This window comes from Phasianus colchicus, chromosome 3 (genome assembly GCF_987193195.1).
Source record: "Phasianus colchicus chromosome 3, bPhaCol1.hap1.1, whole genome shotgun sequence".
Lineage (NCBI taxonomy): Eukaryota > Metazoa > Chordata > Aves > Galliformes > Phasianidae > Phasianus > Phasianus colchicus.
The window spans coordinates 90,640,926-90,661,876 of NC_143438.1; the positions used below are offsets into that span (position 1 = coordinate 90,640,926).

Sequence of the window (20,951 nt, forward strand, 5' to 3'; positions counted from 1 at the left end):
TTTTTCTAAATATAAAACGACTGAAATATCTCCAGTTTGATTTACAACAGCAAGCAATATTTTTCTGATTCTAAATCTAACAACTTGCAAACAATTTTAACTGACATAAATCAGTTTTGAAGTAAGTTTCATGACGCTGAATTCATTCATTTTATCTGGTAATTCCTACATTATTTGTAGCTCGTGTGGCTCATAGCCTCAGCCATAGACTAGAACACTTAAGGCACAAATAAGTATATGCAGTGAAAGTAGTATGATTTTTTCAGGGAATCCAAAATCTAAGCATGAGACAACAATGAAAGTACAGAATATGAAGAAGACATCAAGCAACAATCTTTGTTTACTACCCAGGTAGCTTTCATTAAAGTCCTTCCAAAAATCAGCGGGTCTGTGCTGCACACCTAAGCATTTTAGATACTCAACTATGCATACTTTAGTTTTATAAAACTTTTCTTTCCATGGGCTGTCTTCCTGGAAAGTGTAAGTGTAGAACATACAGGCTTGTGAAGCTTTTACATATGGTGATTTCAGTGCTTCCCACTGCAATTTTTTTTTTTTTTTTAACACCTGATAGATCATTTATGGTCATTATGAAAGTAAAAGTGTTTCCTGAAGATCCCTCTGTTATTTCTGGAGTACTCATATGGTTCAGACCTTCTAAGTGCATGCATATGCCCATGCATTTTTATTTAAATAAGTACCCTTACATGTAGTATAGCAAAAATAACTACGTTCAATGAAATACGTGCAGGTCATCCAGACAAAATATATTTGTATGTATTTATGACACAAGATTATCATTCACTTCTCAAGTTAACCCTGTGATATTAAAACAATGTCAAGAATTCCTGCTTAGAATATGCTTGAATTTCTTAACTGAGGTGTTATTCCATGTAGCTAACAAATCATTCAAACTCTTAGCAATCATTTTTCTGAAGTCATCTTATATAAATCTATCACAAGTTAGTGATAAGACAGGCAAACAATCCAGTTTTCAAAGGAAATTTGGGTGCACCTCAATAGTTTTTATTTATTTTTTTAATGCTATGGACTGTCTGGCTATCATGATGATTATCAAACAATTTACAGAATACAATCACAGAATCACCAAGGTTGGAAAAGACATCCAAGATCATCCAGACCAACCATTCACCTATCACCAATATTTCCCACTAGACCATGTAAACCTCAGTACAGCATCTAACACAAGAAACACACGCCTTTACACGTCTTTGCTACCCCACTGATTAATTCAATTTTATTTTAAATGATATATTAATGCAAACCAATCAACAATTAAAATATTATCTTTGTGGGTAACTAACAGAAAATTTCATCTGGGGGACACACTAAAGGCTTTGATTTTCAAAAAGATTTCTTTACAGGAGGTTCTGATTCTAGTCAGAAAACACACCAGAAGTTGCTGGGATGCCGTGATAATTTAAGCTGAATTTTATCCAAATAGCATGCAAGTTTTGGTAGGACATAAGGATTATTGCATTTAACACTTGCCAGAACTGCCATAAGACTCAAATGTCCTCTTTAATTAATTCCAGAACAGGTGCACCACTACATTTTCAAGAATGAACACTGACATGCACATCAATTCTAACTAGACTGCTTTCAAAAGGCCAGTGACAGAAATAGTTATCTATGCGTGGATTGACACTGCTGGTATTTCTAACATGACATTGTTATCACAACAATGATTCAGAAGTATGGAAGTTTCAGAGCCATAACCTCTTCTTCTAAGTTCTTAAATGACAAAGTAAAGGGAACATGAAAACTTACTCGAAAGAAAGAAAATACAATATTACACAGGGAAGAAGGATGAGAAATGTTGACAATTCAGATAGATTTGTTTGCAGTTAATTTTACTTAAATTACAGATTAAAAACTCTGCCCTTTACCTGCAGAATAATCTTCATTCTTTCTAGGAAATCACAGATTTCCCTTTTTGACTGGAATATTTCCTAAAGACAAAGGGTAGTAATTTGATATGGATTCTATGATCATAAACCAATAGGAAGATCCGAATAACTGTTAGTGACAGTGAAGTACGGGAATTCTTGAAAAAGAAGAACTTAGAAATTGCCATGTGATACAAAGAATAAGGCAAATAATATTCAAATTTCAATGCTTTTCTTATTTGCCTTGCAGTGATAGGTTTTCACACTGTAAAGCATAAGCTACTGTGGAAAATCACACCACAAAAATCATCTTAACAGAATAAAATGAGAAGCTGAGAAACATTACCCTCACACTGCCGGCCCAATGAGAAAAGTCCACCCTTTTCTCATGATACACAAAAGTTACTCAAATGAGCAGCTGTGCATGCACTAAAACGATACATGGAGAAAAATTGAAGGTATAACAAAATATAATACTATAGTAACAAGAAAATCCTTTCTTCTTGTCAATTTTTGACCCTGTTTCTGTTACTGAAGAAAAGTAAAGTGTTCTAGAAGCAGGCTATGTTACAGAAAGATGGCATTTGTTAAAGATGTATGGATCATCCTTCACTTTAAAAATCATTTAATGGTAGACTTCACTCAATCCTTCTTGCTTACAGTTCAGATTTCCCCAGACAACTTCAACTCCCAAAACTTCACAGCTTTTTATGCTATATATTAAAAAATCCACATTTTATGTTGGTGCAGCCAACCACTCCAGAACTGAATATGCTCCAGGAGCATCAACACAGCGGAGAAACCCACAGATTAACTCTTAAAATTGTAATGAATATCTTCCAATTCATTGCTTTCCAATTAAATGTAGTCCTGAACAAAATGCACAGAAAAAAAAAGTGCAAGGAAATGACATTGGAAACGCAATTCGTTACACAGAGGATAATATGTAAATCTCATTTTCAGAATCTGCTACCATTCTTCAAGGTTTTAGTAACTTATGAACAATAAGAATTAAACCAAGCAAACTACTTACACAGACAAGGAAGCACCAAGCTGCAGGGTGCACACAACACACCAGAGGGACAGGATGCCATCCAGAGGGACATAGCCTTCAGTAGTGGGCCCACGAGAACCTCATGAGGTTTAGCAAAGCCAACTGCAAGGTCTTGCTCCTGGATCAAGGCAGCCCTCACTACCAATACAAACCGGGGAATGAAAGGATTGATGCATGCCTGTCAAAAAAGGCTTGGGGGTGCTGGTGGATGGGAAGCTGGACATGAGCCAGTGCTGTGCCCTCACAGTCCAGAAAGCCAACCAGATCCTGGCCAGCAGTGCAAGGGAGGTGATCCTGTCCCTCTATTCTGCACTGGTGACACCTCACCTGGAATACTGCATCCAGACATGGGGTCCTCAGTACAGGAGAGGCACAGACCTGTTGGAGTGTGTCCAGAGAAGGGCCACAAAAATCATCCATGGAATGGAACACCTCTCCTCTGAGGACAGGCTGAGAGAGTTGGGGCTGTTCAGCCTGGAGAAGAGAAGGCTCTGAGGTGACCTGATAGCAGCCTTTCAATATCAAAAGGAGCTACAAGAAAGAACAGACTCTTTAGCAGGGTCTGTGATGACAGAACAAGGGGAAATGGTTTCAAGCTTAAAGAAGGTGGATTTGGACTGGATATAAGAAAAAGTCTTTTAAAGTGAAGGTGGTGAGGCACTAGAAGAAGTTGCCCAGAGATGTGGTTGACGCCCCACTCCTGGAGGCTTTCAAGGCAAGGCTGGATCAGGTCCTGGGCATCCTATCTAGCTGTATGTGTCCCCATTCATTGCAGAGGTGCTGGACAAGATGATGTTTAAAGGTCCCTTCCATCATCAAGGATTCTATGATTCTACGAGTTTAAAAAAAAAATTTAAAAAAGCAGAAGTTAAATGTTCAAAATACTCCTTCTTTTGAAGTAGGAATAGAGTAGGAAAAAAAAAAAAAAGAAAAAAAAGAAAGAAAAGAGGTTAAAGAAACTGTGAAATTGTGCTGAGATGTAGTGTTGCACAATATTCTTAAGCCAATCCATCACATTTGTTTAGGTTAGCCCAAGACTAACACTTCAGACCGGCTGACAAAATCTTAATGAGGTGTTTCACTACACTGCAGGCTTGAACCATTTGAGCACAAACCACTAACATTTCCACAGTCTGTAACAAGGCGTTTTCACTTTCAAACTATTCAAAAAAAACAACCTTAGTTTGACTCAGAGAGCAAGTTTACAAACTGCATTTTCCTAATGACGGTTTCTGCTTCCAAAAGTAACTGTGCCTGTGTGTGAATTCCAGTAAGCTTTTATTTTTTTGATCCTTTTTGCAGGGACTTGAGCCTGGTAAAAATCACAGAATCACCAAATTCTTTGGGTTGGAGGGGACCTTTAAGATCATCTGGTTCCAACCCATTGCTATAGGCAGGGACACCTCCCTCAAGACCAGGTTGCCCAAAGTCCCATCCAGCCTGGCCTTCAATGCTTCCAGGGAGGGAGCATCCACAACCCCACTGGGCAACCTGTTCCAGTGTGTCACCACCCTCACAGTAAAGAATTTCTTCCTAATATCTAGTCTAAATCTACCCTCTTCCAGTTTAAAACCAATTCTCCTTGTCCTGTTCCTACCTGCCCTTCTAAAAAGTCCCTCCCCAGCCTTCCTGCAGGTCTGCTTCAGGTACTGGAAGGCTGCTGTAAGGTCTCCCTCGAGCCTTTTCTTCTTCAGGCTGAAGAGCCCCAGCTCTCCCAGTCCGTCCTTGTAGGGAAGGTGCTCCAGCCCTCTGATCATCTTCATAGCTCTCCTCGGGATCCATTCCAACACAGCTCCATGTCCTTCTTCTGCTGGAGGTCCGAGAACTGGACACAGTACTCCAGGTGAGGTCTCACAAGAGCAAAGTAGAGGGGCAGAATCACCTCCCTCAACGTGCTGGTCACGCTTCTCTTCACCTACAGTTGGCCTTCTGGGCTGCAAGCACACATCATCTGCTCATGTTGAGACTTTCATCTATTGACACCTCCAAATCCTTCTCCTCAGGGCTGCTCTCAAGCCATTCTCCACCCAGTCTTGTGCTTGGAAATGCATGACATTCACCAGATCAGATACTTTATACCTGTGTTCCACCAACCAGGAAAAAAAATGTTGAGTATTAAAGGCAACACTTGTCCATCTGAAGACTTAAAAGAAGCTGATTCACCTAGCAGTGATTTTATGCTCACCCACTAGTTGGGTAACTGTCAGTTATCATTGAATATATTCAAATACATGAAAAAAAATTGAATTTTGAACCCCAAACTTCATTATGTTGTAGTGTAGGCATGTACACGCTGTAAACTTTTTTTCTGGAGGGAGAGGGGGAATTAGGGTTAGGGGATTAGGGGAAGGGGGAAGGAAACGGGTATTTTGTTGAATCTAGAAAGGAAACCAACAATTAAGATATATAATGAAAATGTACTACAATCTCAATTATTGACTGATATCTATTCTCATTTTATACTGCCTTATAACCTTAAAAATTCTAATGTGCATACAGTTCAATTTTCTTTCTGAATGAGATGGAAAGCCGATAAGCTGAACAAGCAAGGAAATGAGAACAGGAGTTGAATCTAACTTTCACACATTAGGCTGGTACAAGGTACTCAACAGATGGCAAGACTCCTGAAAAAGAAAGCCAAGATTTTGTTCATGGCAAAGTAATTCAATGAGCAGATAATACTATAAGGCAAAAAAGGCTACTAGGTATAATTACAAAAATATTAACCTATCCAGCACATGCAATTCCAGAAATGGCTTGATGCACCACAGTGCTGCAGAGAAGGAAAACACCAACAGAAAGTACAAGGCAGTAGCATGTCTGAACTGTCTGAAATAAAAAAAAATGTGTAGATATAAAAGTGGATGCTCCAATATCACTGACAAGGCCATAGCTCTTCCACTTGAGCAGGGGAAGCATCCACCACATATAGGAATTGACCAGGGCTTCATCTTCCATCACTGGACAGTAGCAATTAGGAGAGATCTTCCCTGCTCTGATGGACAAACTATTTCAGATAGCTGCTATCAGGTCCTTCTGATATCAATTCCTGTATATTTTCACTGGATGGAATTGAATATCACAATAACAGAGGTTAAAGAAGAACGTGTAAATTTTGCCCAGAATGCAAAAACAAGCTGATGTCTGGAGCTCTCCTCTTTCAGTCAGTACCTCCTAGAAATTTATTCACGGAATATAAGTATCCAATCGTATTTCTTACTGTCACAGGGGAGACTCAGCACACACAACCACTGCCATGCCAGGAGAGCCAAGTGTGACACACATGAAACCCAGGAGGACTCAGCCTGGCACCACACAGTGCAGGCTGATGCTATGTCTTGTTTTGCACACAGTTATGTCACCATCCTTTAGTTTTTAGAGAAAAAAAAGATTCCCCCCTCCCTGGGCTAGACATAGTATATAAAAACAGCACGTTCATATTCTCATTGTCATGCTTTTAAATTCAAGTGCCTTGAAAAATATACACCGAAAAAATTCTCCCAGGTAACTGTGAGAAACAGCCCCCATTGGTTATATGGCTTCTTCAGTTCACTGTGACTCACAAACCCGCCGGAGTTAGCTTTCACAGCAGGGGCTTTTCAAAGCGACTGACTTCCCAAAGGAGACAAGGTAAGCAGAGCTGCCACTTCACCAACTTCTAAGGGTTAGGTTTTGGTCTGGGGGCTGTTGGTTGCCTTTTTTTTTTTTTCCCCTCCATAGAAATCACAGTCAAATTTATTATTCGCTTAAATGCGGGGCTCTGACTGCTCAAATATGGGGACAGTTGTTTTTTTTTTTTCTAGCTGCACAAACACTCCCAGCAATGCTCACTGAATTAAGTGGAACAAGATGTGATAATACAATTGGGTATTTATTATTATTCCAGTTAAAAATCTAACTATCAGCTAACAGATCCGATTCAATTCCCTTTACACTGAGGGATAACAGCTCACACCTGAATATTAAGTACAAAGAACAGATGCAATAATCAAATCATTCTACTCCTTCTGTAGTAGAAAAATCACCAGAATGAAATTACGCCATATAATGGTGGGACAGTATCAACACAAGAGGAACTCACAAGGTTAGTTTCAAAATAGTAACAGTAAAAAACAAATTACAACTTATAAAATGTTTTCATCACTTTACAGAGATGCAGTTCGAATAGCAAAAATAGTCCTTTTTGGAAAATTATGACCACGTTGTGTAATAGTGCTGAAATAGTGAAGTTCTCCCTCTTTCTGAATACATCTGTGTTGTGTGAAAAAGTTGAAATCTAAGAAATAATTGGTCTCACGTGAGCACACTAAGAGCAAGTAGAGAAAAGATGCCAAGGACAGGAAGCCCTTTACTTGCTTCCAAGCACAGTGCTGGAAACTGAATGTGGACAAATCAAACCTGGTGGCAAGATGAATGACATGGTTATATAATTACTGAAAAAAAACTGCTGTAAGTATCCATAAAGTATTCTGACACTGAAATATTTTACCAAAATTGGATGACTTCCAAAAATGCATGTTCCAGCTCTAAATTCTTGGCTGAATTATGTTAACATCTTGGAGACAAATTTACCAGGATCATATTAGATGGATCATCAGTAGGAAGCTTCCAGCCAAAGCTATAAGGATGGATTAGAGCACCTAGATAACAGTCCACCTTTTTGTGTTTCAATTTGATTACAGCTACTGCATCCTTTTTCCAGATTGGGACAGGAAATAACAATACAGTCCATAGGTGGCTGACGTGTGTCAAAATAAAATGAGGGAGAAAGTTTGATTTGACCACAGCACTGCATGCTGCATCCAAGCAGATTAGGCAGAAGAATACATTAAAATGCAACAGAAATTAACAAGGAAGGAGCAAAGATAAACAGATGGATAATTACTCATAGGAACCAAGAATTGGGCAGGGCAAAATCTAGAAACAGCTTTTAGAGAAAAATAAAGATGCTGAGCAGAGAAAATACTATGTTAAATTTCTTCACCAGTGAAGAATGTGGGATTTTAGACTTTCTTTTTAGCTCTTAAGAAACAGGCTTACATCAGCTGTTTCTCACCCAAGCCATGGTGAGGAACATTTCATGGTTACAATGGAAACAGTCCTAACTGCAGACCTTGTGCAGTCTCAGGCAAATCACTTCTTGTTCGGGACAGTCAGCCTTTATATTAAATAGCAGCAACAGTAATAAACTTGCCCAGTACTTTCATTGGCATAAATAACTTCTGAAAAATGATTGGAGTTGTAGATAATGCTCTAACCCTAATAAATTACTCATAGAGTACTTGAAATGTGCTGCTCAGCTTGCTTGTCATTTTATACAAAGATATAACATTACTCAATGTAAACAGTAACACATAAAATAGCCACCACCATGAAGTTATTTATAGGCCTCTTCATTCTTGAGAATCACTTCATTAAAAAGCATGCATTTTAACTGCTTCTTCTCATTTGCATTTTCCTGTTGTCGAGTCCTATTTCAGCTAAACCAGAAGGCTTTAACATACAGTTATAACATACAAGTATGAAGAGCGCCAAGTTTGAAATGAACTAGTCATTATGATTTCAGCACTTCTAAAAACATAACCACAGAGAATGATATATCCAACCCAGGGAGGTTGTGGATGCCCCATCCCTGGAGGTGTTCAAGGCCAGATTGGATGGGGCCCTGGGCAGCCTGGTCTAGCATTAGGTGGAATGGTTGGTGGCCCTGCGTGTGGCAGGGGGGTTGGAGATTCATGATCCTTGAGGTCCCTTCCAACCCTGGCAATTCTGTGATTCTGTGACTTAAGGGTTACAGACAGTCAATGCACATCCAGGTCAGTTAACAGTAACATAGATACAAATACATCAAACTACTACTTGACTTCTAAGCCAATTGACATAAAAATATTTCAGGCACAAGCAACATGCACCAATGCAAAGGAGTAATTTTTCTACAGCAGTAGTCGTGCTATTCTTCTCTGCTATGTTCTACCAACAGAGAACAAGATTTTTATTCTATTTAATCTGAGTAAATTAGAAATCCATAAAACCATTGGTTTACACCTACTTATAGAAAATTAGTTCCAATAATGGTGAACAGAAAAAAAAGTAACATAGCTAGATCTTAGAAAAAACAACAGCATCAAAAAATTCCTGCACTTTCACTTCTTCATGTATTTTTTTCATTCACTCTCTCCTCTCTTACACCATCAATCATCCCATTATACAAGAACAGCAGTTTAATGACAAGGTATGGAAATCAATTTCATAAAACAGCTCACAATACGAGTTATAATTCTGATCTGTTTTTTATAGCACGCTAAGATGCAACTGCATTAAAACTTGGGATTTATTGGTTTTATGACTGTTTTCACTGATAGCTGAGGAAAGCCTAAAATAAACAAATAAAACAAATTGGAAATCACTTACGTAAGCCCACAATAAGAACATTAATCCTAACAACCTTACTGAAAAATTGCAAAGTATGACATTTAAATCCTTTTTTGCCCCATAAACAGTAAATGTAGATCTTGCTGTGATGATTATACAGTCATTTCCCTAGGTGAAACGAAATTCGTAAAGGAAATTCAGATGTGCCCTTTAACAAATGGCTTAGCATCAATTACAGCTATCACATTGTGTTTCCAATTTCTTCTGTAGAAAACTACAGCGCTTGACCTATTCTTTTTAAGTTCCTACAATGATAAATTACTAAATTTCATTCCTTTCCTTATACTCCTGGGTGAGACAGCTATTACGACAGCCACTATCAGCTAAACAAAGCAAAACAAAACAAAACAAAAGAACTTAAATAAAATAAAACAGAAAAGAACTAAAGTTTCTACTATTCCCTTAAGGTGCAACTTTAACTGCTTTGGTTATCTGCTCAAGAAACAGAACAGATTTCCATGGATAAATATGATCAGTACACGTGATGGAGAAGTTAAGACAATTTCAGGAAGAATTCTATTTCAAAACTTAAGGAACTGAAATTGCCTGCACATTTATTTATTCACAAATAGAGAAAAAAAGAACTGATCTATTTTTATTTTTTTTTTAAGAACAAGTTAGGTCACTAAAACAGACCTGCACGGTCTTTAACTCAGCCTTCAGAAAAGATATTATTCATTATTTGTCAAGGTACTGTGATACTGTGGCTCATATACCAAAGATTAAGTCAATAACATTTATGGAACCCCCAAAAAGATCCAAACAAACATTTCACAAAAAAAGATCATCTGCTAGATGAGCAGTATTTGAACAACAATCTAACAAGGTTTAAACAAACTTAAGCAGCAAATTTCTGGATAATTACATTTTGAACTTGACCATTTCATGAATTTTAGTGATCATAATAGAACACCCAAAGAGAGAAAAAAGAACCTAAAATTATCTGTTATTCTCCACTTGTTCTTCTTAAAATCAAACAGGCTAAGTGTATATGGCAATAAGCTACAGATGAGAAGCATGAATAAAAGGCAACAGCAGCAGCAGCTACAAAACTAATAGTTAGGATGCAGATGCTGCTTGCCACACCACCAGTGATTAATGGAAGTCTGAACAGGCACTCTTCCATGTAAAGCAAGACCATGAGATCACAAATTCTGTACAGCACTAGGAGTGTCACAGAATCATCTGGTTGGAAAAGAACTTCAAGATCATCTAGCAAACCTCACCTACCAAGTCCTATCACTAAACTACATCCATGAGCATCACGTCCACTCACTGCTTGAATACCTCCAGGGAAGGAGTCTCCACCAGTTCCCTGGGCAGCCTCTTCCAATGTCTAATCACTCTTTCCAGGATGAAATTCTTCCAAACACACAAACTAAACATCCCCTGGTGCAATTTCAGGCCTTGTGTTTCACAAAAGAGAATGACACCCAGCTGGCTACACCCTTCATTCAAGTAGCTGATGGCAATGAGGTTTCCTCTCAACCTCTCCTCTGCTCCAGATTCCCTCAACCCCAATTCCCTCAATTGCTCCTCATAAGTCTTGTTTTTCAGTCCCTCCAGCAGCATTGTTGCAATCCTCTGCACATACTCAAGCAACTCAATGCCCTTCTGGGGGGCCCAAAACCAAAGACAGTATTTGAGGTGTAGTCTCACAATCGCCACATACAGGGGACGATCCCTTTCTTAGTCCTGCTGCAGTGCTATTTCTGATGCACGTCAGGATACCATTGGTCTTCTTGAACACCTGCCCACGCTGTTCACACACACTCAGCCAGCTGTAAGCCAGCATCACCACATCATACAGCTAAGTGGGCAAGGGACAGGACTGTCCTACTCTGTTCTGCATTGGTGCAGCTTCATGTCAAGTACTCGGCACAGCTTTGGAAGCCATAATATAAAGAGGACATAAAACTATTAGAGAGCTTCCAATGAAGATGGAGAAGGGTCAACAGAGCAAGGTGTATGAGGAACAGCTGAGGGCCCTTGATTTGCTCAGCCTAGAGCAAAGCAGGCTGAGGGAAGGCCTGATGGTGGCTGCAGCTCCTCACAGGGAGCAGAGGGGCAGCACTGAGCTCTGCTCTCTGTGTCAGCGACAAAACCAGAACTTAACCTTGTTGAATGCATTCCATTTCCAGAGCAATTGTTCCAGCTGCCGTAACTTGGAGAGCACACCTTCTCTCTCACAAACTAATTTTGCAAAGAACACACCATATTTATGCTAAACAAGCTCATCTGGTCAAGTTTAACACATTAGAATGACTTTTAGGTACACTGCTTGTTGTTGTTCCAAGGGAAGATTTATAACACTAATAGAACATTGTTATTGGGATCTAAGTGATAGAAAACACAACACGTGTTCATGATGCTGCATATAAACTTACATTTCTGACTAAATCGCTTGGAAAAATCGTTTTCTTTGGGTAGAAGTGTTGTCACAGGGAAGTTTGCCTTATTTTCAGGACAAAACAAGAAGACAGATTGAAAGAAGTAAACAAGATAAGGACAGTATTTATTTGGTACGTGATTTAACTACTATGTTATTTACTAGGCTCTAAAGCTATAAAGTAACAGCAATGAGGACAAGGGTGAAGAGATTTGATCACAGAATTATAAACCAAAGCTATAAGGTGTTAAGAATAGAAATGTTGAAAGAAAAGAGTGAATTAAACTGTAGGTGAACAGCAAGCTAGCGAATTATAGAGAAGGTCCTCAGTGCTACTGAGGCACCTACAGAACTGCGTAAGTTCAATTATGGACTAACAAAAATTATTTAAGTAAGTCCTTAGAATACTGACTGTATTACAGTACATTTAAAAGGATTAAGATTTGAATAACTAGCTGAAAATGAAAAAGCTGTCATGAATTTGACTGAACTTACATGGAACAAGTGACAGCTGAACACAAAGCTACTGAACAGAATACAGAGATATGCAGGCACGTTTGTGCCATACTAAGTAGCGATAGATTTTAAAACAGATGAAGTAGAAGCAGTTTCAAAATGAAATAAAAAGCATCATTCCGTATTTTCCTTATATTCCAAATTTTGCTTTACATAAAAGAATAACCCAAATCCATAAAATACTTTCTACTTCAGAGAATGACAGAATCTTCTGAGTTGAATGGGACTCTTAAAGATCATCTCAACCAACTCCCCTGCAATGAACAGGAGCACCTACAGCTTGGATCAGGGCTGTCAGAGCCACGTCCAGAGTGACCTTCAGTGCCTCCAGGGACGGGGCATCTGCCAACTCTCTGGGCAACCTGTGCCAGTGTTTCACCACTTTTACTGTAAAAAACACTTTTCCTTACATCCAACCTCCCCTCTTTCAGTTTGAAATAATCTCCCCTTGTCCTATCACCATAAACCCTGCTAAAGAGCCTGTCTCCTTCTTTCATGTTGCCACCCTTCAAATGCTGAAAGGCAGCCCTCAGATCTCTCTGGAGCCTCTTCTTCTCTGCACTGAAAAGCCACAGCTCTCTCAGCCATCCTCATAGGAAGGATCCCAGTGAAAGTACTTACACTTTGTTGAACTTCGTGAGGTTTTCCTGGTCCCAGCCCACCATTCAAGCCTGCCTAGATCTCTCTGGATGGCATCCCATCCCTTGGGCATATTGATCACACCACACAGCTTGGTGTCACCTGCAAACTTACTGAGTGCACTCAGTCCCACTGTCAATGTCACTGATGAAGGTACTACAGAGCACTGGTCCCAGTACTGATCCCTGAAGGACACTTGTCCCTGATCTCCATCCAGACAGTGAGCCACTGACCATCACTCGCTGGGTACAATCTCACAGCCAGTTCCTCGTCCATCAGCCTACCCACCATATCCATATCTTTCCAATTTAGAGAGAAGGATGTTATGGGGTACCGTGTCAAAGGCCTTACTGAAGTCCAGATGGATGACATTAGTGGCTCCTCCCTTTTCCACTGACGCAATTATGCCATTGTAAAAAGCAACAAGGTTGGGCAGACAGGACCCTTAGTGAAGCCATGCTGGTTCTCCCTCTCTACCACCTGCCTTAAGATAGCTTCCATGAGGATCTGCTCCATGATCTTTCCCAGCACAGAGATGAGGCTGACAAGGACAGTAGCTTCCTTGGTCATTCTTTCGACCTTTCTTAACAATGGGTGCTATTCTGCCTTTTTTCCAGTCACCCAGGACTTTGCCTGACCAGCATGACTTTTCAAATATCATCCAGAGCAGCTTGGGAACTATATCAACCAATTCCCTCAGGGCTCCAGGATGCATTTCAGAAGGAGCCATAGATTTCCAGCCTTTCTCCAGCTGTCTGAAGTAAAAAAAACACATTCCATTGAAACACTATCCTCATATTGTATAATGTTTTCTTCTACGATCTAAAGAGTTTACTCAAATCTCCTCTGATAAAGCCCTGTGAATGGCATTACCTTTCCATAATTGTCAAGATCAGCAATATTGTTGAAGCAACTTACAAGTAACTGTAATAAAACTAAGTATATGGCACACAGAACATTTAATTTCACATTTTTAACAGGCTGAATTAAAATCTTCACTATACTTTTAAAAGCATATCAATAACTGAACTGGGTATCAGGCTAATTTATTTAGGCACTGGAGAACCTTCACAATTCTGACCAGAGCTGCCCTCTCCTTTGGTCTCCCTAACTCTATTTTTTTTTTTTTCCCATTTCATCTTCTGTCACCACATTTTCCCACCATAGCAGCTGTCTTCCTCCCAGCCAATTCCACACTTCTGCTTCAGTTAATATTCTAGAAATTATAATGACAAGTCTTGTGAAAATGAGCACAGCTTTATCAATACCTAAAATTTAATGCAGAAAAATATTGTATAAATTTTTGTGAGGATAAGGCGTGGAAATACTTTTAGCCATAAATCTGATGTAATATTCAGAATTTCCAAAAAAAACACTTATAATTGAAGACTAAGTTTCAAATGTTTGAGCAGAATACAAGTCTCTTCTACATTCTCAGATAACTCATTCTGGAGAAACTCTTGTATTACAGAACAAGATTTTCTGTACTTAGGTGAAAACAGATCTTTTAAATATTGCCTACCATTTTTTTTCTATAAACATACTCTGTCTAGAACCTGGTCTGACTGAACTTATGTTGAGGACAATTGCCACATTTCTTGATTGGCAGAGGCTTAATACCAAAAGTAGTATTAACGTACACAGATTGAAAAGCTAGTAAATATGGCACCTGAATTTGGAAAAAAACCTGGAAATGGTTTTAAGTTGAGGTAGGGAAGATTTAGGCTGGACGTCAGGGGGAAATTCTTTACTACGAGAGTGGTGAGGTGCTGGAACAGGCTGCCCAGAGAGGTTGTGGATGCCCCATCCCTGGAGATGTTCAAGGCCCGATTGGATGGGGCCCTGGGCAGCCTGGTCCAGTATTAAATGTGGAGGTTGGTGGTCCTGCATGTGGCAGGGGGTTGGAGATTCATGATCCTTGAGGTCCCTTCCAACCCTGGCCATTCTGTGATTCTGTGTGATTCAGTGAATTTAACATGTTTTCTGATCTGAATATCCTGCCTGACTTACCTTACTCTGCTCTCATTAAGAGAGGAAAACAATGCATGCAATAATTTGCAAGAGTGAAATTCAAATGCATACATAAGTACATACAATGGCAGCTAAGAGAGCTTCTCCTCACACTTTGGTCTGAAAAATTTCCAACGTAACAAGCACTAGAACATCTCAAAAAAAAAAGTAACAGATATACACAAACGATGTCTGCTGCTGATGGACACTGACCATATATTAATGACTGGCAAGTGAGGATAAAACCACCACAAATCATTAATTTCAAGAGATGCTAACAGACACTAACTATAGCAGCATAATATTTTTGTGGTTGAGCACCAAGGCAAACTATGGCAATATCACCCCTTGGGCAAAGTTTTCGTGACTGTAGGGTCTGTTACAGAGTCATAAGCTTTATTCATTGTGTTGATGTCAACTTTAATTTTTCACTGTTGATCTTCAGACAAGAGGGAACGACAGAAAGTATGGTTTATGCAGTGGGTTGTATCTGCTGCAACTATCGTTGATGAGATACTTGTTTGGATTTAAGTAGGCTAGCACCCCTTGCTACTGAGTGACAATTAATCAGTCTGGAGAAAGTGGTGCTTTTGACAGGCACACAGTGAATCTGTCCAAAACTTACATATCATTCCAACACAAAATTTAAATAAGGCTTCTTTCATGTCAAACAAGATGGAAGAAAAGGAAGTACTCAAAGTTGTAAAACATTCTGAATTGAAATTTCTGCTACTGCAGTAGTACTGAATGTAAAATACCAGGTGATAGGAATGAATTGGGTTTACTCAAATCTAGAGGAAGTAGTATTTTTTTTCCCATGGCTCCAGAGAATACTGTTTGTAGAACACTTACTTCTTGTTCTCAAGTATAGTCCTCTCTAGGGCTTCAGAGTGTGCATCTGTAGATGCAACAATGCACAGAAGAATATAGCTGGTAAGCAGAAATAGTGCTGGATACTCAACTGTTTATAGAATCCTAAAAGCACTTAAAGGAATGCTGACAAACTGGGGAGGGAAGGAAAGTTAAAAGCCATTAAAACCAGTCTATTCAAAAACTGCAGGTTTTCATACAATTTTAGATCATAATAAGCTTTTGCTAGCCATGTTCCAATGATCAAGAGTTCAAATTTCTGTCACTTTTGCAGAACAAATCTACCCTCAGCCAAAAAGGCAACAAAAACCACATTGCTGAGCTGGGAAATGTTGATTTGGCTCATGGGTCTTTATTGAGTAGATTTCAAGAAATGTGACTTGTTTACTCACACATAGCTCATAAATTTCAATTAATCAATAAAAAAAAAGAGCTAATAGAAATCAACTTGGGAAGTGAAAGAGTTTCGTTTCACATTATTATTGTCTCTTTCATTAGTTTTAAATTTAATAGAGACTCACATCTTCAATATTTTTGTTTACAAGACCTGATGCTGTAATATCAATGGAGGACTCAAAACCACAAAATTTACACACACGGTACTGAATTCCAAAGTGGGACAACATTCAAGTAGAACACCTAACTGGCATTATACTTCTGTTTCTAAGATCCCATTGGTAAATTCATATTTGGAATCATAGAATTGCTCAGGTTGGAAAAGACCTTAGGGATCATTGAGTCCAACCACAACCTAACCATACTACCCTAACTCTAACAACCCTCCACTAAATCATGTCCCTGAGCACCACATCCAAATGGTTTTTAAACACATCCAGGGATGGTGACTCAACCACCTCCCTGGGGAGCTCATTCCAGTGCTTAACAACCTTTAGGTAACTAAAAAGAAGGAATCTAAATATCAAGAGCGTTCTGCAGATTCAGCATCCCCACTAACTTCACAGTCTAGAACTGCTACAAAAATCTAAGACTTACATGTTCTATTTATGGGTTAAACTTCAAACAGATTCAAGGTACATATGTAAAATGATTTTGAGCTTAAAGCATCAGCAACATAAACTGTATCTCAATTAATAGCACACTTTGATACTTTCATAGTTTCAAGAGCATCACCTGAGAACTGCATGGAAAAATCCAAACAAGTCCAGTATCTTATTTTAATACATGCTGACTAAACCTGATAAGAGACACTACAGACACTGTATTAAATTAGATTAGTTCTACATATAATACTTCAACATTTCATACCATTCACTGATAGTAAAGGAGCACAACAGTTCTTCAAAATAGACTATTTCACCTAGCAGTGTAACCACAGCCATACAGAGCTAAGCCCTCATCCTACAATACAGACACACACTGGAATGACCAAGGATTTTAGGACAGTGCTTACCAAATTACTCAGCAGTTAACAGTAAAAAGAGAGTAAATCTGAACATAACATTATACTGTGATATTCTTTTCAGCTTGAGGGTGTAAGCAAGCTTTATGATGAGACCATAAAGGAATTTTTATACTAAATTTATGAGATCGTTATAACACTCATTTCCAGAAGCTTGTGACTGGTATATTAGAAGACAGCCTGCAGCAAAATTGAAAACGAAGATTGCTAAGAAGTTCAAGTGTACACTGGCAACATTCTGTATTGAAGCAAAAAGGAGGAGAAAGATTTAAGCATCAAGACTTATAAATATAACAAGCACATTTGAGAAACAGCAACAGGAGAAACACTGATTTTATATCATTATTCATTTGCAAAAATTAACCTGAAGACTGGCTAACACACAGCAACATGACTGAAAAACAACTACTATTCCTGAGTATTCACAACAATCATCTATTGCTAAATCATGAATTCATGATATCAGACCATATTCACAGCATATCCTCTAAGATCTTGTTTCTTAACTTAGACCTTCCCTACTTGCTTGTTACCTTGCCAAACCGTATTAACCAGCTATTACAAGACAAACCTTAACATCCAGTCCTTGTCCCAAATGGCACTGTGCAGGACAAAAGCAATAGGTCACACACTGAATTGTTCTGCAGCAATAAAGAGAAGCTGAAGTACCTTCTGAGAAAGGTTCAGGGTATTCAGACAGATTCATAAATATGCAATACTTTGAGATTCAGGTTCAAAGTGAATCTTGGACCATCTCTCTTTTATGTATCCCAGCTTGCTACATTTTAGACAACTATGTACCTACTGAGCAAAAGCCTTTACATTTGGCAACAAACGTATATTTACTTATTCTGAAACGTATTCAGCCTGAAGTCAAGCAAGATGAAAACAAAAACACGGCAAACTCCTCAGAACCCAGCCTAGACACATCCTGACTGCATTACTAAATGGTAAATTCACCCCATTATTTACAATAACTAACTGGTATTTTAATTTGGAATTTGTCTGAGTTTAATTTTAAGCCCCTGGTTTTTGTTTTGTTTTGGTTTTTCACCTTAACAACTCTGCCAAATAAGAGAGAAGATGTGAAGAGAAGTAAACAGTAATAAACAGAAATAGTAGGCAGCTGGATACAACATCTTATCACACAATGACTAGTAGTCAAAGGTAACGCAATCATGCAAATAGACAAATCTACTCAGTTAGAATTTCTTCTGGCCACTTGGCCAGTACCAGCCAGTTATGTTCACATACACAGAAAGCTAATTATGTGGGTAGTTTGTTGAAACTAAAAATATTTCTGAGAGATTCTGAACTACGCAGACATTTTAATCCAGGTACATCAAATGACTCATTTCTGGTGACCTGATAGGGACAACCTGAGACACCATTTTTATTTATGACAACATGATAAACATAAATGCAAGTTACAGAAATAGTGATTTGTTAAAACAGAATTAACCATAACAGTAAATCACTCTACAGACATATAGATGGTGCTACTCTATTGTGGCATTCTCTCTCCTCATCCACAATAATCCTGTTTTTTAAATTTTGGAAAAACATAAATCATATCTTTCCTCTCATGAAGATCTGCCTGCAAGTAAGTGACCAGAATGCTGTAATTCAAGTAATTAAATACGTAATTGCGTAGACTTTCTTCAGAGTTTTGTTCTGTGGCCTTCTTAAACACCCTGAGTTTTATTTTGCCTGTTGATTCTCTTCTAAGCATACTTCACAAAAAATGTAGTCTTAGCGATTAAAACAGTTCTAGAAGGGATGGTAACACTATAAATTGTTCAATTCAAGCATAAAAAATGAGCTGTACAAGAGTCATAAATCAGGCTCGATGCATAAGTAACATTAACCAGCAAGGAACTTTTAAAGGTTATCAGAACGTGTGCTCTCTGTTGAACATAGTTTTGGATACCTGCAAGGTCCTTTGATTATAAAATGCAAAATAATTAATTCAAAATGTATTCTGTAAACCTAACAATTGAATCAAGCACATGCATTCCCAACAGACTCTTTTGCCATGTAATGCTTAAAGAACACGTTCTTGCTTTACAGGTTTCCAGTACCCTTGCAACAACATCACATAGGTTGCCAGGACAGCTGTCATACAGTCACAAAGTGCAACAAAAAGCTTTTTCAATTTATCTGGTATGTTGAAATTGTGAATTTCTGGATTTTTATTCCCTTTAAACAATAATATTCCCCTTGCTTGCCTTCATTGCAAGTGTTCTGTAAAATAGAATACTTACACAAACTTTCTGAATTTGAAAACTAAAGGTGAACATTTTATTAGCTTAAACCACAAACAGTTTTCTCAGTCACTCTGATTTATCTTTATGAGCAATTGGGAAGTACCTTCTATGTGATAAAATAAAAGGATAGTCTTTACTTTTTAATCATGTCATACACTGTCAACATCCTTTTTGTAGTGAAAAATTAAATAGTAGTACTAAGGGCCCAAAGGAAGCACATTTACAAATTAACAGAATCATCTGTTTATATTGATCAAATGTAACTCTAAATAACCTCACTGGGAAGAAAGAAAATTCAGATTTCAAATGAGCAATTAAAAACAGCAAACCCTCGTTTGCTTCCAGGTCGAAGTCATGATAAGCCAAATATTGCTAAGTACAGAGCTAACTGCTGATGGAACGAGCTAATGCAGAACATAGACTTGGGAAGGAGTATGTAATGTTACATGGCACACAAAACATGCACAAAAGAGGCCAATCAAGTCCAATAGTATATTTCTTAAAATCTCTAATTTTAATCTTAGATGTTCTCTCTCAAAAAACTGGCCAGTATGAAACCCTTCTTATTTCCCTGCTGAAAATAAGAAGTTTCCATCTTCAGAAGGTGAAGATGTACAACAGAAAAACAAACAGTAGTTTACTCCAGGGGAACCCCTCAAACTAAGCACAGTGCAGGTTCCACCCACGCAGATGTTCTTTCATCCAGCTGCATTTACTTTTCATTTGGCCCTCTCAATTATTCTCTTTTACTACTTGCACAAAGCCATCTAAAAGGCTCCGTACTGCAAGTGTGAAAGTAAGACTTTGAAGCTAAAATGTTTAGAAGGTACAAATCCTTCAGTACATTTCAACAGAAAAAAAAAAACAAACAAACAGTGAATTCACAAAGAATCACTTTGCTATAGAGAATGTAGTGTAAGAAAGCAATACGAGGAGAAGAACTGGCAGTTCCCTGAGCATACTCTACTGGTAACCAGTTCTTTACAAATTCAGCTCTTCCCTTGATCTTGCTTCACTTTTGTTTGTTCTGCAAGTCCAAATACAGAGCATAAAGAAATACTAGCGAAACAAACTTTTATTTTTCCATCATAGAACAAAGCATAACGCGGAATAATAAAAGCAAATTTTACTTATTTTTATGTCACTTACCTTCACATGACTGAAGTCCCCACCTTTGCTGCTTTCTTGAGGGTTAACAGGTTTAGCCTCTACTCTTGGTTTGACAACTTGCCGAAAAGGACTGGAAAGTGGAAGTCCACTAACACTGATTCCATCTAGAAAAAGAATAAACTTTTTTTTTTTCTGCTACACATTACATTCTATTCCAATAAATCTATATTTCCCTCATTAAAAAGAGAGAAACTAAAAAACACCATAATACTTTATACAACATGGCAAAAAAATATTTTAAAGGTTATTTCACTGTATCCTTCTACAGAAGCCA

At 38.3% G+C, this 20,951-nt stretch overlaps 1 protein-coding gene across 7 annotated transcripts in view; it reads right to left on the bottom strand.

Moving 5' to 3' along the window:
• Positions 1-20,951, bottom strand: part of TRAPPC9 (trafficking protein particle complex subunit 9) — a 472,387-nt gene that overhangs the window by 361,720 nt on the left and 89,716 nt on the right. For all 7 annotated transcript variants that reach the window (XM_090138036.1, XM_090138035.1, XM_031591261.2 and 4 more), the window contains one exon: positions 20,657-20,781. In XM_090138036.1, coding sequence (XP_089994162.1) covers positions 20,657-20,781 — 125 coding nt within the window. The remainder of the gene's footprint in view (positions 1-20,656; positions 20,782-20,951) is intronic.